The sequence below is a fragment of the Dromiciops gliroides genome, chromosome 3 (assembly GCF_019393635.1).
Source record: "Dromiciops gliroides isolate mDroGli1 chromosome 3, mDroGli1.pri, whole genome shotgun sequence".
In the NCBI taxonomy this organism is placed as follows: Eukaryota; Metazoa; Chordata; class Mammalia; order Microbiotheria; family Microbiotheriidae; genus Dromiciops; species Dromiciops gliroides.
The window spans coordinates 246,323,812-246,350,955 of record NC_057863.1 but is presented as its reverse complement, the minus strand read 5'-3'; the positions used below and the strand labels follow the sequence as shown (position 1 = coordinate 246,350,955).

General features: G+C 35.6%; 1 protein-coding gene across 1 annotated transcript in view; it reads left to right on the top strand.

Moving 5' to 3' along the window:
* LOC122748834 (gamma-aminobutyric acid receptor subunit gamma-3) overlaps positions 1–27,144 on the top strand; it is a 383,914-nt gene that overhangs the window by 342,080 nt on the left and 14,690 nt on the right. The window contains exons 4-6 of the mRNA XM_043994833.1: positions 11,896–12,048; positions 20,752–20,948; positions 21,993–22,052. Coding sequence (XP_043850768.1) covers positions 11,896–12,048; positions 20,752–20,948; positions 21,993–22,052 — 410 coding nt within the window. The remainder of the gene's footprint in view (positions 1–11,895; positions 12,049–20,751; positions 20,949–21,992; positions 22,053–27,144) is intronic.

Genomic DNA, 27,144 nt, shown 5'->3' with positions numbered 1-27,144 from the left:
ATCATGGAAGGGGGAAAGGGACCCACATGCACAAAAATATTTATAGCTGCTCTTTACGTGGTAGCAAGGAATTGGAAGTTGAGGGGGTGCCCATCCATTGGGGAATGGCTGGACAAGTTGTGGTATATGAATACAATGGAATACTATTGTGCTGTAAGAAATGATGAGCAGGAAGAGTTCAGAGAAACCTGGAGGGTCTTAAGTGAGCTGATGATGAGTGAGATGAGCAGAACCAGAAGAACATTGTACACAGTATCATCAACATTGAGTGTTGACCTACTGTGATGGACTATATTCTTCTCACCAATGCAATGGTACAGAAGAGTTCCAGGGAACTCATGATAGAAGAGGATCTCCAAATCCAAGAAAAAAAAAGAAAGAAAGAACTATGGAGTATAGATGCTGATTGAACCATATTATTTCTTTTGTTTTGGGTGCTGTTGGTTTTTTTTTCTTTCTATTTTGAGGTTTTGCATCACTGCTCTGATTCTTTCTCTTGTAACAGGATTAATGCAGAAATAGGATTAATGTTATATGTATATATGTGTGTGTGTGTGTATATATATATCTCTATATGTATATGTATAGAGATATATAGATATAACCTATATCAGATTACCTGCTGCCTAGGGGAGGGGGAGGGAGGGGTGGGAGGGAGAAAAATCTGAAATTGTAAAGCATGTATAAACAAAAGTTGAGAACTAAAAAAAATAAATAAATTTAATTTAATTTAAAAAAATGTATTTGCCTGAAGTCTTGCAAATCTTTTCAAGAGTGCTGCTTTAAAATGAAATGAGAGATGGTCAACTAGGTGGTGTAGTGGATAAAGCACTTGTCCTGGATTCAGGAGGACCTGAGTTCAAATCTGTCCTCAGACATTTGACACTTACTAGATGCCTGACCCTGGGCAAGTCACTTAACCCTCATTACCCTGCCCAAAAAAAAAATTTAAATGAATGAGAGGGGGCGAAATGAAATGGGAGGGAGGAGAAAAATTAAGTACATTTCCCAAACTAAACACCATTAAAAAATAGTTACAATATAGGAAGGAGAATAGCAGAAATGATAGTAATTCAAAAAAGATAAAATCTAGTAAATGAGCTTTAAGTGTATATGGATAATAGGCATGGTGGCCTAGAAATCCTAAATCAAGAAAACAACTTGGATTTCACTGAAATCCCTGAGGTTTGGAATGGGATTCTTGAGTTGAATATGGCTTTGAAAAACAATTCAGTATTCAAAAGAGCAAACTGATTTAAAAAGGAATAGTAGAAGGGGACTGTATACAGATTATTTTCAGTAGAAATATAGCAAAAAGGGGGAACAACATGGAGGGAAGTTTAAGTGAATGGAAAAACAGGAGAAATATTGTCATTGAGGTTACTACAAACTAAATGGGTACATTAGTTCAGGAAACAAATCACAAGCCTGGCATAGGTGCATGATACTAGTGACTGAGGTGTCAATTTTTATTTCTTTAGAAGCAACTAGGTGGTGCATTGGGTAGTGCTGAACTTTAAGTGAAGGGTATTAATTCACATCCAGCTTTGACACTTCCCAGCTCTGTGAACCTAGGCAAGTTATTTAAAGTCTCTCAGGCTCAGTTTACTGATTTTTAAAATAGGGATAGCATCTAATTCACAGGGTTGTGAAAAACAAACAAGAAAGAGAAAGTTCCTATATGGACCACAATATTGGTAGTAGAAATTTTTTTTTATAACATCAAAGAACTGGATATAAAATTGATGACCCTGTTGAGGAGTAGCTAGACAAGTTGTTGTAAGTGAACATAATAGACTACTACTAAGCTTTGAAAATAAAGAATATGATGATTATGAAATGAAACATATCAATGAATGATACAAATAGATGAGATTCAATATCACGTACAATTATTCTAACAGTCTCAATGGAAAGAATAATAACACAATAATCAAAAGCTGAATGTTGTGAAGTAATAATGTTGAAGCTCAATACCTTTAGAAGAAGTGTGAGAAAGCAGCATCTTTCCTTCACCACTTCTTTGAACACTGCAAACAAATTCAAACTTTTCCTATCTGTTGGTTAGTTTTGATTATTCTTCTCTCTTGCTTTTCTTCTCAACTCTTTGCCAAATATCAATGAAATTAAAACCAAAAAATCAAAATTTATTTTAAAAAATTAGTTGTTTAAAAATGAGTTGTACATTGAAAAGGGATAGTTTCATAATTTTCAAAAATAGTTTTTAAAAAAGGAAGAAAAATCTATCTGAAAATATAACCCAGGAAGCTAAACTTATATTGCTAGAAAAATTCAGACTACAGTATTACACTGATGGTAGAGAATATCTAGACAAGTAATTGGTTATAACAAAATGGTTTCATAAAATAACATATATTTGGGGGCAGCTAGGTGGTACAATGGATAAAGCACTAGTCTTGGATTCAGGAGGACCCGAGTTCAAATACGGCCTCAGACACTTGACACTTACTAGATGTGTCACCCTGGGCAAGTCACTTAACCCTCATTGCCCTATATATATATATATATATATATATATATATATATATATATATATATATATATATATATATATATATATATATATATGTATATGTATATGTATATGTATATGTATATATGTATATATATGTATATATATGTATATATATGTGTGTGTATATGTGTATGTATATATATGTTTATATATGTATGTATATATATATATATATATGTCATGCTAAACAAAATAAATTTCCTTCAGTAATGATGATAATGAGGAAGAGGAGGAGGATAGCTACCACTTATATAGTCCTCACAATAATTCTATGAGGTAGGTGGTAATATTATCCCCATTTCTTACAGATGAAGAAATTGAGGGTAAGAAAGGTTAGGTGAGTTATGTGGGGACAAACAGCTAGGGAATATGAGGAAAAATCTGAACTCCGGTTTTCCTGATTGCAAGCATTTATCCACTGCACAACTCAGTTGTCTTTACTAAACTGGTAAACCAGTTGTATATTACAGGTTTAATTCAATAATTTCTTTCATGCTGTCTGTGCTGAAAAGGTGAAGAGATGTAGCCTCGACAATAATATGGTTACTTGGATTCAGACCCCATTGAAAGGTAGAACCAAAATACAACTGAATGGCTGGATTGAATAGCTCAATATCAAGCTGGAAGAAGATTTTTCATTCATTTTGTTTGACATTTTTATCAATGACTATGATGAAAGAGCAAATGGCTGCTTATCATTTTTTTTCAAATAACAGCAACAACATCTAGCCATCATAGTTACCATACTGATGAACTCAAGATCCAAAAATATCTCTGTGGGGTACAAAGTTGGGTTAAACTTAATGGAATGAAATTTAATAGTGATAAAGTATTACATGGATAAAAAAAAAACACTTCAAACTTTAAGAAAAGGATATAAATAGCTATCTAGGTGCTCATTTGAAAAAACTGTCCTGCTTTTTAACAGGCTACAAACTCAGTCAACAGTGTCAATTAGTAGTCCACAAAATTTATAAAGTCTTAGGCTATATTAAGAGAAACATAATGTACAGAAAATAGAAATAAAATAATAGTCTCATTGTACTGTTTTGTTAGGACCACAGCTAGAATAATGTGTCTTGTTTGAATACCACATTTTAGGAAGAACATTGATAAACTAGAGAGTATTTAGAATGATGCATGCAGGATATCAAAGGGTCTCAATATCATATTAGTTTAGGGAAATGTGTGTATTTAGCCTAGAAGAGAGAAAACTGAATAGGAAAACTTATGGGTAGATATAATTGTCTTCAAGTAATTGAAAGGCTGCCATTTGGAGAAGTTAGAAGATCTTCCTGATACCAGGGCATAGAAGTGTAATCCTGAGGCCCCTTCAGTCTCAAATGCTATGATTTCATGACCCTAAATTGCAGTGATTTTGACTTAATGTAAAGACAGACTTTGAGCAATCCAAAATTGAAATGGACCTGCTCAGGAGATAGTGATTCTGCCTGCAATGGAATTCTTCAAGTGAAGGCCAGATGACCATTTGCTTTAGAAAGAGTTTACTCTTGTATGATTGGTCTAGAGATCCCTTCCAACTGAAGGTGTGTATTTTCATAAAATGAGTGAGCAGAGAGCCAAGCGTTTTCAGTGTTTCACTCAGGTGTGACTTGCCATGTATGCTTTAAATTTTGTTCATGGTAGAATATATTCATAAAGCATCTCATTGTCTGACTAAAACTCCTGTTGGATACATTCTAGACATGGGAAATCATTTTGTTCCTCTATCTCATTGCATTTAGTTCACTTATTTTACCAATTGATAAAGAGCAGATGCAAAATGATACAGTAGTTAGTATATAGTGGGTACTACCTTCTATCTCAATGCATGCTAAATGTCCTGTACAAGGTAGAAGGAAGCAGCTCTGCATATTTTACATCTCGCAATCTTCTTTATCTACTCAGGTCACTTTCCCAGCTCACCTACCCTTTCTACTTCTAGCTCTGGGAATAGTAATCAGACTAATACTATGATTACTATTGTTAAAGGGCATGACAATCCACTGCCCTATGGCTCCACTCACATTTTTTTTTTATTTCATTGACCCAAACTCTCTTCTTTAGCCACTTATTACTCTAATATGGAGATAGATAGATAGATGATAGATCTGTCTATATTGTCTTCTATTATATTGAAGTTTCTTGGGAATATGGACTTTCTCTCTTTCTTTTTTAAATTTATATCCTGAATGCATAGCACATGCCAAGGTATGTATTTAATTTTTAATCCATCATTATCTATTTCATTTTATTATTATTTATTATTTTATCTATCATATCCATTCAGATTCCTCTTGCACTATGCTAGATTCAGAGTAGGAAAGCAAGAGTTCAATTTTTGGTTCTATTTCTTATTATTATCATTATTATAAAACTATAATCACTGCTTCTCTGGCTTTAGTATACTTATATGAAAATATGGGACTTGGATTAAATTATCTTTAAGATATTTTTCAGTCCTAAATCTATTATGCTTTGTTCTCTACAAAGTTGAAAATGCCTAAGCAACTAATGTTGCTTGTGGTTAATGTGGAAAATAAGGATGGAGAAAGAAAATAAATCTGAACTCTGAATAAGGTTGAAATCTCTTGAAGAGTCATCAGTCAACCTAGCAACAAAACTCCTTGAGCTTTAAGTAGATCCTGACATACCCCCACATCTCTCAGTTCCCTTAAAACTTTCTAGCACTGAGTTTAGTACAATCAGCCTTACTTGTATTGATCTCCTATATCAGTAGCTTAGAGAAAAGATCAGGGACAGGATTCTACCCTATACATACATGTTCCACACATAAATGCTTTTAAAATCTCTAATTCCATCATGAAGAAGTGAAAGATTCTGTGAGCTGTCTATCCAAAGTAAGATCCTCATTAAGATACATCAATATGGAATCTTCACTTCAAAAAAGGGAAGCCAGCCAGTCTGACTATGCCTTCTCACTATCTTTTCTGGATCAGAAATGCAGGGCCCTGGCCCTGGCCCTGGTCCCTGGGATTAGGGATTCATCAGGCTTTTCTTTGTTAAAATTGTTTGCAGTGGTGCTATAGTTTTTTGGCAACTTAGGTAGTTTAGATCAGAGGCTATGTGACATTTCCTCAGCCTCATAAAAGACTATTAGAATACTGTATTGTTTTTTTTTCAGTTAACTCCATATTGGATGGGATAGTCATATGCAAGAAATAGGCATATCCATTAGAGGAAAAAAAGAACACACACTTTCAACCTCTTTAGCACCATACAAAATAACTCTGTTGGTGTCAGCAAGACTAATAACAAAATGTTTCCATTTTGTGTCCAAGCCAAGAATATTACTTTTCCCCATATTTGCATTTGATGATGAAGTCCAAACTTGTTGAAGGTTTGCTAGTAGATGAAGTAAAATGTCTCTAACTTTTTTTTGGCTAAGACAACAGGGTCTCTTTTGGGATACCAGATAATAAGAGTGAGCTATTGAAATAAATACTTCTCTTCCACCTGTTGGAAAGCATTCCCTGGGCTCTCTGTCTTGGGCCCTTTTCTCTTCTCTCTCTATCCTTTAGTGATGTCATTCACTTATGGCTTCAGTTATCAAAATTTATCCATTCTCTCTTCTAACCCCCTATTACATCTCACTAACAGCCTGTCAGACATGTACAAAAGGAAAGCCCACAGGTGTCTAAAACTCAACATGCTTGAAATGGAATTCATTGGCTTGCTTCCCAAGTCCACCAAATTTCCCCATTTATATTGGGAGCACCACTACCCTTCTATTTATCGTGGTTCAGAATATCCAAATCATCCTTTATTTTTCTCTTCTCTTTATCCCTTTTGTACAATCAGTTACTAAGTTTTTATATTACTCCTATTTCCCGCTTTCTTACCACACATAAGGTTATTATGGGATAACATATGCACAAACTCTTTACAAAACTTACAGCACTATATATAAATGCTAGTTATATCACTATTATTAGTGTTATTGTTATGATATTTAATTAGCAGTTATACCATAGTTTAGACCCCCATCACCTCTCATATGAATTAGAGGAAAGGAACTGTTTCTTCTTTGTGTTTGTTTTTGTATGCTTAGCATGTACTATAAAGTCTGTTTGTTGATTGATTGGTTGATATTAATTATTATAAGTCACAAAACTGGACACCTGGCTTTGAGTTTCTCCTCTAAACATCTACCAAAATAATCTCCCTAAAGCATGTCTAATCACATTACTCCCTCTCCTAAGACCCTCCATTGCCTTCTAGTTGCCTGCTTAATAAAGATATAAATCCCTTACTTGGCAGTTAAAGCCCACACAGTATGCTCTCATCTAACCTTTTCAGCTTCATTACAACCTCTTTTTAATGCACTAGAAGTTTCCAGGAAAGCTGGTATACTTCATTCCTTTTTTTAGTCAACTTCTTAAATCTAATCCCTTGCATAGGCTACCCCTTATGTCTGGCATCCACTCCATCTCTACTTCAAGCTCTTAGCTTCTCCATCTTCCTTCAAGGGTTTAGTTTATGGCATTTCAAGTGTCATTTACTATGGGAATCCTGTCCTAATGGCCTTAATTGTCAGTGCTCTCTCCTTCCTTTTCAAATTTTGTTATATGTACTTGTGTTTGCATCTTGAATCCCCTAACTCCAGTAGAATATAAGTTCCTTGAGAGCAAGGATTATTTTCCTGTTTTGTCTTGCGATCTCCAAGGACCAACACCTATCATGTAATTTTAAATTTTCCCCATTCCTTTTTTTGGGTATAGGAGAATGTCTGTGCAGAATTGATGGTTTTCTAACTGGAAGCTGAATTGAGCAAATACATCAAATTCCTGCCAGTAATATGATGCTTCATTATTATTATTATTGATGAGCTTGTGGATTTCATGAGCTTCCAACTTTTATGAGGACTGTTCTATATCTTCCAACAATTAAATGGAAGCTCCATCATTTTCATTCATAGGGCATTTGGAATCCCACATAAAGTGTTATTTTCTGTACTAAAGTAAAAATTCTGCCTGAGGGAACTCAGTGCTAAAAGCAATGCTGAGATCATAAGCAGAGAATTCATAATCAGTGAATGCATTTGCATGGATTGATTTGATTAGATTCTTTAAAGTGTGAGAGGAATATAAGTAATCTGGCCATGCTGTAAGATATGTTATAAGGGGAATTATGTGGAAGGAATAATGAAAGTTTAATTCCCTCTGTGAAGCAAAAGCTGAACAACACAAGTTGAGACATCTCTAACTTATTTTACAAAATCTCCAGGTCAATGGTAATGTGGCAGTGAGTTCTATAAGGAATTGCTCCCTGAAGAGTGCTCCTCTTGAAGTAGGCATGGAGTGGGAAGGTGTCTAAAGTTAAATTATATACTTACTTCATTAGCTGCATTAGAAATCAAGCTTATTGCATTCAGCTTTCTAAGATTATATATCTTCTAACTATTGATTTTCTAAACATAAAATATTTATAAAACTGTGCTTAATATAGTGAATAGTTTTATGGATCAGCTCTCTATAGAATATATGGGTTCCTATTTTTCTGTAAAAGGCCCCGGAGATGGGTAATGAGTTGGGTCTAAAATTGAATAGAAACATGAAAGCATGGCACAAGATGTTTTTATGTTAAAATTATGCAATGTTTTTAATGGGACAAAGTTGCTCCCTGGTGTAAAAGTCAGTTCGTTGTTGTTTTGTTTTGACTCAAATATTGTTCTGGCTACACGATTGCAAATCTTGGGAAAGAATAATTACTTAGGTGAGTTTTTTCCCCATTTATTTGAGGTTTAGTTCCTATATCTGCAAAATAGGATTAGACTGAATGATCTTTAAAATCCTTTCCATGTCTAAAACTGTGATAATATGAACTCAGTCTCATCCTTTAGTTCCAGAATAAAATAGTATGAGAAAATTATAAAGTGTTATGGTTGAATTTCCAAAAACATAATCAAATTTATATACTGAAAAGTACACTATGTAGCCCTCTTCTAACAAACTATTTTGAATGCTCTTATAGGTATTACTGAGCCCATTTTCAGAGTCTTACTTTGGAAATCTTTCGATCCTACTGCCTATACTTTGAAGTATATTCAGTGGTGGCAAATGGAAGCCTTTGAATGTGGGTTCACTTTTTGAAAAAAGTCAAAAGATCTTTGAAGCCATAAAGAATGTGAATAGCAATAGCCAGGTGAACCTATTTCTTTATTTACAAACAAGTATTGATTATAATATAATATATTTTCCACTATGTCTCATAAATTGGACCTGAAAGTAATTCCAAAATTAAGTCCAAAAATTGTTTGAGATCTCTAGAAGAAGTGAATAGTCTTCAGGGGAACTACTTTGAAAGAAAGTATCCCTTTAGATATATAAGTTTCTGTATATTTATTTTAAAACATTTCATATTACTTCAGTTACATCCCTTATTGTGAGTAACATACTATCCTTTAAAATACTCACTTCATAAAAACTGTAATACTTCTATGATGAATGATCTCATTTATTAGATATCCTTGGTCTCTTGGCTTGCCCTACTGCTTACACCTTCCTTCTGACCTTGCCTTCTATTTACATCTTAGGTATCTTGTATTATGGCAGGGGAACTATTTTTTTTCCCTTTCTTTGCATCCCTAACCCTTTTAGCACATTGTCTGGCACATAGTAGATGCTTAATAAATGCTTGCTGACTAACAGACTTCTTACCCTACCCATACATATCTCACATTTCCTAGCTGCTGCCAAATCTTGGGATTTTTAACTTTACAATATCTCTCATCTACATCTCCTTTCCACTTACACAGATACCACCCTCGTTAAGGCTCTCATCATCTCTTTCTTAGACATCTGTGACAGCCTTTTAATTAGTCTACTTACATGAAGTGTCTCCCCACTCATATCCATCCTCCACTGGAGATTTTCCTAAAGCACAAGTCAGAATATGTCACTCCTCCCCAAATTAATAAACTCTAGTGGCTCCCTATTACCTCACATCAAATATTAAATCCTTTAAAACCTTCACACCATGGATCCTTTCTACCTTTCCAATCTTCTTAACCTAATATCCCTTCCATGCACTCTATGCTAGCCTACTCACTGTCTTTATAGACCACATTAAATCTCCTGAATCCATGAATTTGCAATGGCTGCCACTATACTGGGAATGTTTTCTTTCCTCACTTCTGCCTCCTGGTTTCCCACTTTCTGAAGAAGGCCTTTCCTCCCATCTCTACCCTAACCCAAGATCCCATTACTACTATCACTATTACTATTCCTAGCCAATTCTATGCCCAATTAATTCACTGTCCAAGTCCCATACCCATGCCAAATATCTGTACTGATGGACTAATTCAGTTGACTAGCCAAGAAATTGCATGTCATAGTTTGACCAATAAGCATTCTCATCCCTTTAGTTTTCCTGTATGGGGAAGGGAAGGAATAATCATTCATTAAGCACATACCATGTACCAGGGACTGTGTTAAGATCTTTACAAATAATATCTCTTTTGATACTTACAACAACCCTATGACATAGGTACTCTCATTATTCTCATTTTACCATTGAGGAACCTGAGGCAGACTAGAGTCATACAACTTTTAAAGCAATTTGAGGTGAGATTTCAACTCAGATATAGGTCCTTCCTGACTTCAAGCTCAATGGTCTTTCCACTATACCTCCTACTTGCCACTAATAAAGATTATAATATATTGTGGGGACCAATTTTTAATTGGGGAGTGCTAGCTAAGTGGCTCGCCACAATATTGGGGCAAGGAAGGAGACCAGCAGCCTCCCTCAAAACAGAACAAGATTTATTTTAACAAGAACAAACTTAAAAAAAAACAAACACAAACAGGATCAGTAGGATCAAGGGAAAGGAAATAAAATGGGGAAAGGGAAATTATAATACCTGAAAAAATACCACTGCCCAGGAATCATATGAAAATATGCCGCAGAATACCTGTTGCTCTCCAGCTTCCACCTAGAATGCCCAATTCTCCTCCCCCAACCTAGAAACACCCCACACAGTCCCAGCCAATGGGATGGCTGCTCAGACAGTCACATGACTGCCCTCACTAGGCTTCCAATCATTATAATTTTGCCAGGCCCATGTAGGCCTGGGCCAGTGGTTATGACTTGAGGTGCCAGAGCCCTGGCAATGGCTACAACCAATGGGTGGAGCACCGTGTGGTTTGCGGAGCCCCAGGTCAGTGTGTGCTGAGGCATAAAAACCTCAAATAACAATTAATTTTTTACAATATAAATTATTAGGTTGATCTTTTAAAAAAAATACCCACGTATCTTACTGAAAAGACACTTATATATTTTATATCTTGATGCAGTTACCATGATATTATTCACAAGCAGGAGTATCTGGAGTCCAATCCAGGAAATGTTTCATGTTTAAAGTTTAAATCTCAACTCTAACATTTACTAGCACTGCAACTCTGAAAAAGTCACTTCACTTTCAGAAGTTGTATGAATCACAGTTTCTGACAGACAGTGTAGTAAAAAGAGTCTAAGACTATGAGTCAGAGGCTGTGGGTTCAAATCATATCTGTGCTATTTTTCTCCCAGTGTGACCTTGGACAAGTCACTAATCCTCACTGGGCCTGTTTCCTTACCAGCAAAATAGCATTCTACTCTATTCATTTATCAGAACTTGTTTATCCATTTATTAATTTATGAGCACACCTTTAGTTTAAAGTTCTTTTCTATTGAAAAAAGGGCTGATATAAATATTCTCCTATCTATTGGAACTCTTCCTCTTTTTTTATTCCCTTTGGATCCCTTTGCTCTCTTTCCTGACATTTTACCGCCTAGGGATCATCCTGTGTTTAAAAGTCTCACTGTATATAGCTAAGGTGACCCTCAAAAAGTAGACTTAATAGGGGCAGCTAGATGACGCAATGGAAAAAGCACTGGCCCTGGATTCAGGAGGACCTGAGTTCAAATCTGGGCTCAGACACTTGACACTTACTATCTGTGTGACCCTGGGCAAGTCACTTAAACCTCGTTGCCCTGCAAAAAACAAAAACAAAAAAGTAGACTCAATCTAGTCCTGGGCTTTTATTCAAAGTCTTTTGAGTATGGCAGATCCTACCAAAGTTTAAAATCCAGTGGTATCATTTTTGAGAAACCAGGTCGAATTCATGTACTGATGAGGCATCAGAATAGGACTTCTGAAGGATACACAGATATTTATAGCAAAAGGCTGAATAAAAGATATAATCATGTGCTTTTGTAATGAGAATGAACTGTATAACATACTATAATGATAAATTAAAATTATGTGATAATTAAATCTTCTGGCCTGAATTAAACTCATTGTTGATGCATGAAATTTAATTTGCTCCACCTTATCCAATATGTATTTTTTATTGCAGGTGATTATGTAGTCATGACTATTTACTTTGATTTGAGCAGAAGAATGGGCTACTTTACTATTCAGACATACATTCCTTGTATACTAACAGTCGTTTTATCCTGGGTGTCCTTTTGGATTAAAAAAGATGCCACACCAGCAAGAACAGCCTTAGGTAAGATTTTAAACAAATTTTTCATGTCATTTAATGTTATTTGAATAGGGGGAAAAGTATGGAAAATCTTTTTTTTTTCCATTGAAGGGAAATAATTTAAAATAATTTAGGTCAATTTTGTAGACTGTTCCAAAATTATTTTTTTAATATCTGGGCCAATAATTAGTGTTTTCTAGCCATGTCCTTTGTATGCTTGGAACTAACAGCACCTCTATTAAGAAAGAACATGAATTCATGGGTGGTACACCCAAAAGATGCTTAGAATGAATGCCTTTGGTTTTCTTGTTGATCTGAAATGGATTTTTTTTGTGGACTGAGATATGTCACATAATTTGCCAAGTTTCAAATTCTCTGTTCATTTGGGCATATAGAGCCAGATGCAAAACTTTGATGATTAAAGAACTAATGTTGCAAAACTAATTTTAATAAATAAATTTATTTGTTTAATGTATTAATACCAATAAATTTATTTGTTTAATGTACTAATGACAAATGGTCATCATTTGTAAGTATAACCAGCATTAATCAGCTTTGAACTACAGAAAGGAACATCCAACATGAAGCCTTGACTATTCAGTTGTAGGATTATACCACATTATATTTATAAATTAAATTTGGTTAGTTTTTAAATGATGTTGTAAAGATGGCTTTTTTTTAATATCTTGACATGAGAGAGAACAAAAATGTTTCCCGTAAATTTTATTAAATTACCTTCCCTATGCTTCCTTCATATGGAACACAATTTTAAGTGAATAATGTGTACTATAAGTAGAAAGCTCAGCCTAAATGTTTGCATTTGATGGACTATTTCTATGTTATGTAATAGTAACAGATTTTTCCCCATATTAAGTTACTGCTAACCAAACACTCATCCAGACAGTTTTTTCTCTCTCAAACTTGGACAGTTTTACTAATAAGCAATGATCATATGATAAACAATCATGTGATCCAACAAAAAACCTACACATACAAACATATATAGACATATACACACATATATCATTTTGCAAACCTTAAAGTGCTATATAGATGCTAGCTATTATTATTATTATACAAGTTTTTATATCAATTTGTTTATAATAAAGTCATTTCTAATAATTTTCAGTTGAAGTTTAAACATTTGGATCATTTACCCATACCCTTCAATAACTGTGCTTAGTGAATTGTGATTTTATGATTTCTGCAAATATTCTTTGGAGCACTGAACAAAGCTGTTAAGCTCCTATAAACATTGAAGGAATTTTGCAGAGATGAAGGTTGATGCAAGTGATTCACAGAATGTCATACTGCCTTGGACTTTCATTTAATATTTTTCTGTATTCTCAAATGAACAGCTAGGTAGTCCAGTGGATAGAGTCCTTGGTCTGGAGTCAAGAAGACGCATCTTCATGAGTTCGAATCTTGCCTCAGACACTTATTAGCTGTGTGACACTGGGCAAATCACTTAACCCTGTTTGCCTCAGTTTTCTCATCTGTAAAATGAGCTGGAGAGGGAAATGGCAAACCACTCCAGTGTCTCTGCCAAGAAAACTCCAAATGGGGTCACAGGCAGTTAGTCAGAATTGAAAAATGATCTAACAACAAATGATCCTAAATACACAATAGAACCTAAGACTAGGGATAGTAGTTTTTAAAGTAAAAACACAGTAGAACTAAAGACCACAGATGGTGGTCTTGGAAATAAAGAAAGCAGGGCATGCTGAAACACAGTGAAATGCAATGTAGGTTCCTTCATCTTAGGCATTTTATATAAACTCCCCAAAACCTTCTCTTTTCCTATGGGTGACAGAGATATGATTTCATCTATGAGGCCAACTCCCTATGTGGAAATTCTTTCCATTCAGATTAGCAACTCTTCTGCAGTTTATAGTCTTAGAGAGTCCAGTACTTACTTCAGTGCCTGAATATATATGATAGGTGTTTAATAAATACGGTTTCAACTTTCGTTGAATTGAAGAAGGAATTGCTGGAAGAACTTGGAATTTAAGTTAATTGGTTGTGGTAAAGAACTAGCATGTGTTACTAGCCAAGTCAGTATGGTGTATTCAAAAGAACACTAGTTCTATAAGCAGTTAATCTAGGTTCAAATTGTACCTTTTATGCTCATTATTATTAGGAAAATTGGGCTCATTATTGGACAAATCTTTAACTCTTCCTGGGACTTAATTTCCACATATGTAAAATGAGAGGTATGGTCTGGATGTACTCTATAATCATTTCTAGATTTAGTTCTATAATCCTATAATACAGCACCCTGTCCATTATCTATGATGCCAAAGATGTAAATCTTATAAAACTTGATTCCTGAGTCTGAATCAGATTTAAATGTAATTGGGAAATGTTTAACAAAATTAGTAAAACTAAAATACAGTATAGATAATGTTAATTTATGGTTTTCTAACTCAATAAATGGCTGCAGGGATGCATTGCTCTTTGATTTTTTTTATGGGGCAATGGGGGTTAAGTGGCTTGCCCAGGGTCACACAGCTAGTAAGTGTCAAGTGTCTGAGGCCAGATTTGAACTCAGGTACTCCTGAATCCAGGGCTGGTGCTTTATCCACTGCACCACCTAGCCACCCCTCCTATTTGATTTTGACAGCACTGTCTGCCATTCTGCATCTAAAACCATAGGGCAAACTTCAGGCCGTTGCCCTAGCCTTGTACTACTTGTCTTATACGTAGGTAGATTTTTGAGAAATGTTGGTTGAATTCATATCACATTGCCAAGCTACTCAATACAGAAATACAAAATTAATTTATAGATAATACTCAATGTAGTTCATATGTATTTATTATTTTATTTTTACTTCATTATTTTATTACATTATTTATTAACAGTTATTATCTCAGAAATGGGTATATATAAACCAGAGTGTGACTGAGGGGGTTTAAGATAGGTCAGAGAAAGTGTGAGAATATAATTGTTTTTAGCCCCATGAGGGGTATTTAAGTAATATCAAGAATGATCCCAGTTTACAGATAAAGAAATTGAAGCTCAAGGAGACTGAGTCACTCAGACCCAAACACATAACACATTCCTAATGGAGTCAGATTCCAAATCCTGTCTTCAAATTCCTTCCCAGAACACTGTCTAATTATTTCTCTCATGCATGAAACAAAAACTTCATTTAAACCACTTAGCCTTTACCTTCTTGTGAGGAGACACAGGAAACCAGGTCATTTGGGAAATAGGTTAAAATATGGACCCATGTTACAAGAAAGGAGAATCAGTCCAGTTTGGTGGGCCAACAAGGTACATGGCAAACTAGGACGTGTCCTGATTCTGGAGTCAAGGGACATGGTTCAAATCCTGCTTCTGATGCTTGTTACATGGATGACTTGGGACAAGACACTTAACTTTTCTGAGCCTCAGTTTTCTTATTTCTATATCTAGGGGCTTGTGATTAAAAGGCCTCTAAGGTCCCTTAGAGCTCCGAAGCTGAGATCCTCTGCCCTTTAAGGAGCTACAGAACACCATTCCTTTGTGTATGGTTTGAATATTAGATACACAGAATTAGAAGGGACCTTCCACTGTCTCTTCTATACCTTCCCCCTCCCATTAATGATTACTGTTTTACCATGGGCAAGTCATTGAAATTTATGAATTAGCTGCCTTGTGTATAAAATGAAAATCATAATATTTAAGTCTGGCTTCAAGTCTTGCAACTGACAAAAAGTGGCTTTGTGATCACTGGCAGGTCACTTTACTTCCTGGTGCCCACCAACCCCTCCCACCCCACATTTCTCTAAAATTATGAGTTTTAGAGGCATTAGCAATTTATATTGGTAAAGGTATGTTTCACACAAGGAATTCACCACACAGAGGAAATCACTTGCATTTCCTCCTCTCCTCTTCCACTGTACTTTAAAAAAACTTAAAGTCACACATATGCATATTGTATAAATACATATATATATATATATATATATATATATACACACACACTTAGAGAGAGACATAGATATATGATTGTTATTATATCATTAATTTTTAATGCTCATTTTAAAAAATTAGAACTCTATGGGGGCAGCTAGGTGGTGCAGTGGATTCAGGGTACGCTAGCCCTGGATTCAGGAGGACCTGAGTTCAAATCTGACCTCAGACATTTAACAGCTGTGTGATCCTGGGCAAGTCATTCATTGCCTCATATATACATATATACACACACATATATATATATATATACATATATACACACATAGATATGTGTGTGTATGTATGCATGTATATATATGTGTGTGTATATGTAAATATATATACATATATATATGTATATATATATAAACAATAAAATACTAGTCTTCTAAGTAAATTTCCTTTACATGCTTTCACTTGGTAGACACCAAACTAATTTGTCTATTAATAAGCAAAATCTCTTAGTAACATTATTAGAACAATTCAATTCTCTGTTCAATAATTGTTCGAAATATCCTGTGTTAAGGGATATATCTTTTTTAACTTTCTGAAGTAGTTTGTGAAGAAGTCAGTCTAAGGGCAATTGCTGAGGGGAAAGGAGAGATGGATGGATGTTTATTTGGATGGATGGATGGATGGATAAATAGATGGATGAGAATTTATTAAGCACTCACTCTGTGCCAAGCAGTGTTAAAAGTCAGGAATACAGAAGGGAAAGCAAGATAGCCACTGCTTTCAAAGAGTTTACCTTCTAACAAAAGGAAATAATAAATGTAGGACTGTTCATCTTTAAGGTAGAAGGAAAGTCCCAGTGATCCTTGGTGTGTAGAAACCAAGGAACCAGAGATAAGAATGAATAAATGTCAATCTTCTATTCTTACTTAAGTTAAATAACAAAGAGAAGGGATCAGAAATGGCTACTTTTTAGAATGTTTTTTTTTTCAGTAAAAAAGTAATGTAAGGCAGAAAAGCCTCCAATGGATGATCAGAAAGACTTATGGGAGATTAGGGGTCCCAGAAGTTAGACTGAATCTCTCTGTTTCTTTTCCTTGTGTAAGAAGCCTGAGAAGTGGAAATTTTTAAATGAAGATAAAATCCTCTGATGAAATCCTTGAAAAAATATACTATACAAGTGAACATCTAAGAGCAAATAACATTATTTGTTAAGTTGTGGTACCCATCGCTGAAGACAAATGACAAGTTGTCAGCAGGAGGCTTTCTATACAAAGTGAAATAGATCAAGACAAGTGTCCTAGCATGTCAAGTTAAATCCACAAAGGGGGCAGGGGGAATAAAAGATAATAAAGAGAGAAAAATGTCTAATTTTATCTTTACATGTTTTATGAATTGACTTCAGAGCCATCATATGTCTTGGAGTTTATTTAATATTTGTAACAGTTTAAATGTTCTTTCTATTTGAAAGTGATTATTTCTGCTATAAGGATTTGCCATTTATGTTTTCAATTCTGTAGAATTCTGAGCAAATATTTGCCATCTGAAACTCAGGGAGGAAAATAGGTTCATAATTTCATAGATTAAAATATGAGGAGACCCTAGACATCCTGTAGTTTACCTTTTTTTTTTTTTGGTGGGGCAATGAGGGTTAAGTGACTTTTCCAGCTCACAAATCTTGCAAGTGTTAAGTGTCTAAGGTTGGATTTGAACTCAGGCCCTCCTGAATCCAGGGGCAATGCTTTATTCACTACTGGTGAATGTTTTTTCTCTTTTAGAGGTGGGGAGACTGAAGCCCAGAGAGATAAAGTGACTTGTAGGAAAGAGGTCAGGCAGGCAATAAATTATAGAGATGATATTTTAATTCAGGCTCTCTAATTCCAAATCCAGTTCTTTTAACTTTATACCCTCATTGTCACCATATCACTTATTGATCTTCATACCTAACATACCTTAATGTCATCTGACAGCATGGTATTTAAATTGAGGGCTCAGATTTTGAAAACGAGCTGTGGCCTTTGAAAACTGAATCAGCAAAACTAAACTCTTGTGGTGATAACATTTTCCTTGGGTTCATTCAGCTACTGAATGTCTCCTTTAGTCATCAGGGCAGAAAGACTTCATGAAGTTCATTCATATGCAAATGTAGAAATGAAATTTCTCACCTATAATAATATCTTAATTTATATCAAAGAGACAGTGGCAATCTGCAGTAGTAGAGAGATTATCCATCTCTGATGAAAGCACAGAACATTTGAAGTACCAAAAAAAATTTTTTGAAAATTATTGTTTTTCATATTACTTTTATGTACATAATTTTATTTCTTTCTCCCAGGAGTCCTAGGAGGTAGGCAGAGCAGGTGGTAAGTAAGGAGGTATATTTTGGTGAACAAAGCATTTTTATTACATTCTTACCATCTCTGTGACTTTAGACAATCTTTGACTTTCTTTAGGTCTCAAGTCTCTTGACTTTATTTTTTATTTTTATTCTTTTGGTATGTTTTTTGTTTTTTGGTGAGGCAATTGGAGTTAAGTGACTTGTGCAGGGTCACACAGCCAGTAAGTGTTAAGTGTCTGAAGCCAGATTTGAACTCAGGTCCTCCTGATTCCAGGGCCAGCGCTCTATCCACTGTGCCACCTAGCCGTCCCAAGTCTCCTGACTTTAAAGCTGGGACAATGTGTTATATAACCTCCAAGCTTCTTTCTACTTCAAAATTCTGTCATAACTATATTACAGATAACAAAACAGAGGCCTACAGAGTTCACGGGCCTAAGAACACATAGCAAGTTATGGAGCTGAAACTGGAACCCCACCCAGTCTTTTGGTTCCTATTCTGGAACTCCGTTCATTATACTATGTTGCTTATATAACAGGAACTATCCTAGCCCCATATGGCCTAGAGGTCAGATATGTCACATTTTCATCTCCACCAGAGTTCTCTAGTACCCTTAAGGGTATGAAGGGATGTCTAGTCTTTTTGTCATTCATTCATACCCCACCAATTGTGTTTGCTTAATTCAGGGATCTCATGTACTTCACTTCCTTTTCCTCACTTACCAGTCAGATTAGCTCTTATGCATGAACATTTATTATTTTTTTTTTGGTGGGGCAATGAGTGGTAAGTGACTTGCCCAGGGTCACACAGTTAGTGTCAAGTGTCTGAGGCCATATTTGAACTCAGGCCCTCCTGAATCCAGGACTAGTGCTTTATCTACTGTACCACCTGGCTGCCCCTCAAATACATGAACATTTATTTCAAAGATAAAGAAAGAATCAAATCCGTTCCTCTAACATGTGGAAGTATAATCCTCCCTTATAGCATTTCAATCTCTGGAGAGAAGAGAGGGATTATTAGGTTCACAGTTTAACTTAGTTCCTAAATAACCTAGTACCAACAGCTTCAAAGGCAAAAGTCCCCTTGAGCTTACAACTGGCACCTTGGCTTGTTGAGGTTCTCTTCCTGGTCTGGCAAAAATTTCCAGTCAGGAATCTTGTCTCTAAAGTTACTGTGCTTTTACTACCCAGGTTCAGGGTCTCCACCACCTGTTCCTATAAATGAAAAGAACAAATGTAAACAGACCAAAACCCAAACCTGATTCTTGGAGCCATGAGGCTGAAAATGAAGGTGGGGGATAGATGGAAGGTGGTCCTTTACATCAGTCCACATAGTTCATGGTGCCCATGACAGGGATGAACAGGACCTTCATTTCCTTTGGATTCAGCTAGAAAAAGAACGTTAGACTGTCCCTGGCAGGTAGTTTTTTAATGACACAGCCTCCTCTATATATGAAGCTAATTGAAGAAAGCTGTTGCAGCCCACATAATAGGGGAATGCAAAATCTCTTCTCTCAGAAGCAGGTCCCTAATATCTTCCACAAAAGTGCTTTCATATCAGGTGATCTGAACATGCACAAGACAAAATCTCATTATATTTACTTTTTGCATCCTTATTGATTGAGCCAAAGACCATTTTTTTTTTTTGGTTTGTGCTTGTGCAATTTTACTTTCCTCCCCAAATATAGTGTGCAGTATTGTGATAAAAAGTGTTTAATACTGGTTTGAATTCAGAATCCAGACATTGTCTTTTACTACCTGTGTCACCAGTTCAACTAGGTGGTGTATTGGATAGAGTACTATGTCTCTGGAATCAGAAGAACCTGGGTTCAAATCTGACCTCAGATACTTACTGGATTTGTGAGCCTGGCCAAGTGACTTAACCATGTTTGTTTCAGTTTTATCATCTGTAAAATGAGCTAGAGAAAGAAATGGAAAACTACTCCATTATCTTTGCCAAGAAAACCCCAAATGGAGTCGTAGACGATAGGACAGACCAAAAACCTGTGTCACCTCAGGCAAATTGCCTTTTTTGTACCTCAGTTTTATAATCTGTAAAGCAATAGAGGCCTCTAGGGCCCCTTCCAATTAGAAATCATACTAATTTCACTTATTATCCATCTAAATCTGTAATTCACCAGTATAGGGAACTACCATTAAGGAAGCCTCTTTCCGGGTAGATCAGCGGCTTCTCTTCAATGTAAAGTCTTAGCATTAAGTACTAGATTAGAGTGCTGAGATAACTTGTCTAAGATCCCAAAGTTAGCATGTTTCAGAAGCAGGACTTGAACACATATCCTCCAGACTCCAAAGACTGTTCTCACAAAAAGAAGCCATGCCACCTCTTCTTGTTCTTTAACTGAACATTCTTTGTTTCTGATATGCCTCCTCTATCTATAATTCCGTTCTTGTGGCCTTAGTGGCTATTTTCTCATACCTAACCTCCTTAATTGATGACAAAATTAAATCCTAAAAAATGAAAGCAACTATCTCCCTACAGGGATTACTACAGTATTGACTATGACAACGCTGAGTACTATAGCACGGAAGTCCTTACCTCGAGTGTCCTACGTCACTGCCATGGACCTCTTTGTGACTGTGTGTTTTTTGTTTGTCTTCGCGGCTCTGATGGAATATGCGACTCTTAACTACTATTCAAGCTGCCGAAAACCAAACTGTGCCAAGAAGAAAAAGTCGGTATGTTGCCTTTACTGTACTTACTAAAAAAAGAGAGCCAAATAAATTTTTTCAAAGGAAAATATCCCATTGAATTAGTATGCTACAGGTATATATGACCTGTAATTCTTAGTTTTATGTATAAACTATGTCTTTTGGGTGGAAAGATGAAGATAGAGCCCTGGAATTTAATTAGTGTGGGCAGTTCCCATTGAGCAAACATCCTCTATGGATACAGATAAGCACCTTACTTAATGTAACTAATCATCTTAGAGAGTTGCCCAGAGCAGTTAGAGGTTGAGTGACTTGCTCTCAGTCACACAGCCATTATGTTTTAAGGGCAAGAATTAGACCCAGATCTTATTGATCCCAAGGCTTTCATCTGCTATTTCACAATGTCTCTTAAAATTGTCTTTCCTTGTCAAAACATTTAGCCTGCCTCCATACATTGTCTTTTTCCATGCCTTAGCATATTAGCTTCATGAATTGTGATTGCTGAAATCAACTTGTTACCTGGTGGTCCACCTTCTGGCAGTGAATCTCTCCAAACATATCCATTCCATTTCTTGAAAGATAAAAATGCCCTCTGTTGTTTGTCCCATACCTCATTGCCTTTCTAGCTTAGGAACAAGACTTTCTAGTACTTGTCTATGTTAGCATAACCTCTGGGAACTTACATCAAACTTCATCTTGGATGGCACACCAACATAAAGTTTCACTGGAGCTGTCAATCACTTTTTTAGAAATTGTCTGTGAAAGTAATTAACATTAAAATTGTGACATGAAAAAGAAACTGTCTTTCCTGAGCTTAAGTAAATACTTAGAACTTTCAATTTTCTTTTAAAGCAACTAAAAAGTCCACATTTGGGATTTCTCAGACATGAAAATGGATACCTTTCCCAATAGCAATATTCAATTATTCAGTAGCCTTCAAAAGATTTTTTTCCATTTCCAACCTCTAATTATATGGCTTTTTTCCTATGGAACATGGGTTCATTTAGTCATGAAGAGTTGGGTTTTGGTATGTGAGAATGGGATGATAATTTTTTTTTCCTTTTGTTCTAGTTAATGCACTCAGAGACAACCGAATGGGTCCATGAAAGAATACGCACACACACCCACAGCGTATGTATTGCCCCCTCCAAGGTGTCAATTACTCCTAAGCATCTCTATTTAAATAAGTTTTCATTTGAAAATAAGCTTTGTACATTTTTTCCCTGCCTAATTTACACACTTCTTATATTTATCATTTTAGAAGTGCAATAAGTGTAGCTTGCCAACCTATACACTAGATATGTTTGCCAAAATTGCTGTTAAGTTTTCTACTTAGTACTTTTTGAATCCATCTCATGGGGGTCTCAGTGAGGTTCCATCTTTTTTAAATGTGTTTCTTTTCACTGAGGATGGCATCAGGCTTAAAGAATAACCCATTTAAGCCCCAGTGGAAAATCACATAGATTTTGACAGCATCTGCTCTCATGAATAATCACATGGCAGAATTCAGGGTGTTTAAGAACAGCTACAAAACCAGAAAGAATCACTTGGGACTTAAGGAGACAGAAAAATATTAACTAACTTAGCCAAAGAGCTGAAGGTAAAGTTCAGCACCTAGGACAGTTGTTGACACATAGACAAAAAATGCTTGGTTGATTTGGCTGCAGGAGATGGAGAAAAGTAAAGTAAAAACAGAAAAGAGGCAGATTATCTTTTTTCTGTTTTTTCCCCTTTTTTTAGTATATAAGTATTGCAGCTAAGAGCAAGTAAAGAATATGTTGAGCAAAGAGAATAGAAAACCTCATATAACTAGAACTCAAAACAACAGAGGGAGAAATCTAATGTGCTAAGAAAAATGAACAAATTGAATCAATTCAAAATCAAAAGGGTGTCAATTAAGTGGGAGAGAGACAAAAACAAAATCAGACAACTCTTCAGCAAATACTTTATGCTTTTAACAAAAAGAATCTAAGAATTTCAAAACTGAAAAAGTTTATGGTGATAGCTCTACTATTGTTCCATAAGATACTCCAGCTTGTGCCATTTTAAGCCATTGCCACCACCATTAAAATGAAGAAGTGAGGTGAATTAGATACAAAAGTACAAGGAAAATGTTGTAGGGTCTTTTAGGGTAAGTGTAGAGGCACCTTTACATCCAGAGGGAATGAAAGAATGAATAACTCAGGATGTGACTACTGGTTGAAATTAATGAACTACACAGGTCACATTAGAAAATATGTCTTGGAACTAGCAAATAGCCCCCTTAGGAAATACTTTGAGACTTTATACCACAGATAGCATAAGCCATTTGTGATCCCTAGGCAAGATTGGAAAATTGCTCAACCTGATATTTGTAAATTGAGCCTATATACATTTGAAGTTTCATTTTCTTGGAGATGTGCCTAAATTCCTATATAACATAGAGGGCAAGATTTTTTAACTTCCATTTTAAAAACTTTGTATTCCAAATTCTCTCCCTTCCTCTCTACACACCTCCCCCTTTGAAAAGACAAGAAATTCAATATGTTATACATGTATAGTTATGCAAAATATTTCCATAAGAAAAATATATGTAAGAATTTGTATAGCTTATGGGACATATGTAAAATGTTTATATCTCAAAATTTTTATTTGATTCCAAATAGACATAAAAGATATGATAAATATTTAAGGTGTACATTCTAAATCATATGGTCATAGCTGAAATACTTAAAAAGACCTTAGAGGTAATCTAGCCAAATACCTACTTTGTGGGCTAAAAGAAATTTGGCTTTGTCAAGCTGATTCAAATTTTTGTTTGTTTTTATTGTTGTTGTTTTAATACACTAGATGCTTGTGAACCATAAAATCCAATTGAAACATATATGTATATCACACACACACACACACACACACATATATATGTGTGTGTGTGTGTGTATGTATGTATATATATATATATATATATAACATTTTTAAAAATCATGATAACCTGAAGCAGCCCCAGGAATATCAGGTCCACCAATTTGATGATATTTCCAACCTAATATCAGTAGACCTGATAGATCTAACAGTGTCTAATATCTCTAACGTTGTTACTGGTTCCCATCACCGATCCATGTCTGGACCACCTGAATTTAAAAAAAAAAGAAGTTGCTTGCCTCTAGCATACTGTCTATTGCACATCTTGGGCTGGTGCTAGAATTCACCTTGCATTAGAGCCCATATAGTTTTCCAAGTTCCACCCCTTGAAAGCTCTTTCTGGCCAAATTGTGGGCACTTTAGAGACCTTGGCCAAAGGCCTACCATCTTCTTCAATATGAATTGAATAAAGAGTCCCCTTCATCTTCATCTAGAGATTTTAAATCACTAGTAAATAAGTGAAAGGATATGTTTACCCTTCAGTGAAATTAATTCAAATGCCTTCTCTCTGTTGATCATTTCAGACTTATCCTATATATAGCTTATTTGTACTTAGTTGTTTTCACGTTAAAATTTTAAAATAATGTTAAAATAAATATTTTATCTTATCATTCCTTCAATCTCTCTCAAAGGCCAGCCTTGAAGCTCATACTTTAGGTCACTGGGAATACATGCCAGAGCCCCCATTCTTCAGGATATCACGATTGCTAGTTTAACAACGACTGAATTTCAGTTGCATATACCTTTTTTGTCATAATGGGCAGAAATAGCAATAAACTAAGTGAACTAAGTTAGGTCATCACAGGCAAGGATCCATTGGAATATCTGAGTGCGTAAAACATCAAGGCTGTCACTGGAAATTTCAGCTTTCAGCAATATCATAAAATTTTCAGAAAGGGCATTAATTCATGAAGGATGCAGGTAAACATGATATTGGATGTACTATTTCCATCTGACAATGGAAGCATCTTCTTCCCTAACTCTCTTCTTAGAGAACCCATCCTGAATTATGTAATTCATCATAGGCATTGATGGAGGAAAGATGACCTCTAGCCCTCTGCCATCCACTCAGGGGCAACCAGGACCCCCAAAATGGAAGCAATTTTTTGGAGCAAATATAAGTGGTTTCTTAAGCGAGTTTATGGTTCCAGAATCTGGGTGTCTGTTCATCCCAGCTTCACTCATACTAGTCCTTATAAACAGAGATGTACAGAAACACACACACACCACCACCACCACCACCACAACCATCAACAAAGCTTTAGGGGAAAGCTAGCTGGATGGTCTTCTTTAAGTCTTCATGGCTATAGCTTGTTTAAGTGCCCACTCAAAAGAGGTAGACTTAACATGGAATAAGTGCTCTCCATAATCTAAGGGGGCCCATAAACCTTTGACCATTCTTTCCAGCCTATGAGCAAAAAAAATCAATAACTTGTCACTGTAGACATTTGGCATCATCTTGCTTTCCAAGCTATGTCTAAAAGTTTAACTAAATAGGCCCTATGCACAATTAATGGCACAGAAGCTACTATAAGTAACTGGACAGGTACTCATTTCTAAGAATTCAAAATATTCAAGACCACACTGTATTCCTCCTGATCATGCACCAAAACTGAGGACTAAGAAGGGAATATTTCTCCTATCTCCATCTAAACTAAGGTATTCCTTCCATAGCTTGTTTTGCCCCAAAGTTCCCAACAGAAACTGAGATATCCCTATGAAGTCATTGAAGGTATGCTAGTAACCAAAATACCATAGCATAGCAGCACACTGTAAATATAGCATTCGCTCTACTTTCTATACCATAGGCTCCTTTAGCGAAAATACCCTGAGCTCTGGTGGAACCTTGTTCTTTATGCTAGAAGAACTCATTTCAACAATCCATCAAGTCTCCCACCCAGTTAGGGTGGGAGATCAACTGTGTGTAATTGGGAAACAAGTAGGTAAAACACCTACTTTTAGGAATGTCCTACATTTTGATGGGGAAGAATGACCCTACTATCCTAGTCTCAAGTATTATTTTACTAACAATTATATATATATATATATATATATATATATACACATATATACATATATACACATATATGTGTGTATGTATATATGTACATGCATACACATGTATGTTGATAACATATATATATAAATATAAAATCTTATCAACTCTACATTTAAAAAACATTCCTAAACTTTATTAAAGGAGAGAGCATCTTCATATTGTGCTTACCTAACATAGAGGGACACATACATCAGGCTCTGCCTGATGACTTTGGGGATTAGAGAGTATTCCACCCAAAAGACAATATCAAATTATACCTAAAGCAGGTTTATCCTATGAATGGAGAATCCTAGAGAGGAAACTTAAATCCAATCCACAAAACTTCTCACTAAAGCAGTCCTATTAGACAGCACTTATCTAACAATAAATTGTTTAAATTAACCTCCCAAGTTACTTAATGCTAATAGTCCTACCACTCTCATACTTCCCTATGTAAAAAGATACCTTATGGGGCAGCTAGGTAGCATAGTAGATAAAGTACAAGCCCTGGATTCAGGAGGACCTGAGTTCAAATCTGGCCTCAGACACTTAACATTCATTCACTAGCTGTGTAACCCTGGGCAAGTCACTTAACCCTCATTGCCCTCAAAAAAAATACCTTATGTTAAATAGTATTGAGATGGGGATGGGGGTGGGGAAAAAGAGAAGTAATAGGATAAACTTAAAGTTCTCTTGGCACCTTCTCTAATTCCCAATCAAAATAACCCCTTTATCCTGTTTTATAGCCATCAATTCCATAGAGTCCATGACATACTCCAGAGAAAACCAAAAGATCTAATAGTATACTTTCCCTGTATCCATTAACACTTACCTACTTACCTCTTCACCTAGGTAATCAACAACTCCATTTAGCAGTCCTCTGACTAGAAATCCAGCTTTCTTTCCACTATCCTAGGTAGTCTCTTTCTGTTGTACCTACACATATAACTAAAATATAATTTTCATTTAAATTACAATTCTCCCTATCAATGGCAAACTAAGATAATGCTTGAATAACCTATAGAATAAGCATCTCAAGGTAGAGTTGTCCAATTGTGAAAGTAGATCCATGTTGTGGATTTCTTCAAACTCTGGTTGCCTGCCAGCTAGTATAGGAACAATTCTCAATCTTGATACTTTCCAGATTGAGGATATAGATTCATAGGTTGAAAGAGACCTACAAAAGGATTTGGTTAAGTCCCCCTACTTTTAGGAAGGTCAGGACCCAGTCAGCCAAAACAGATTTTCATCTTTCCTTTTTTCAAAGAACTTCCAAGATAGAAA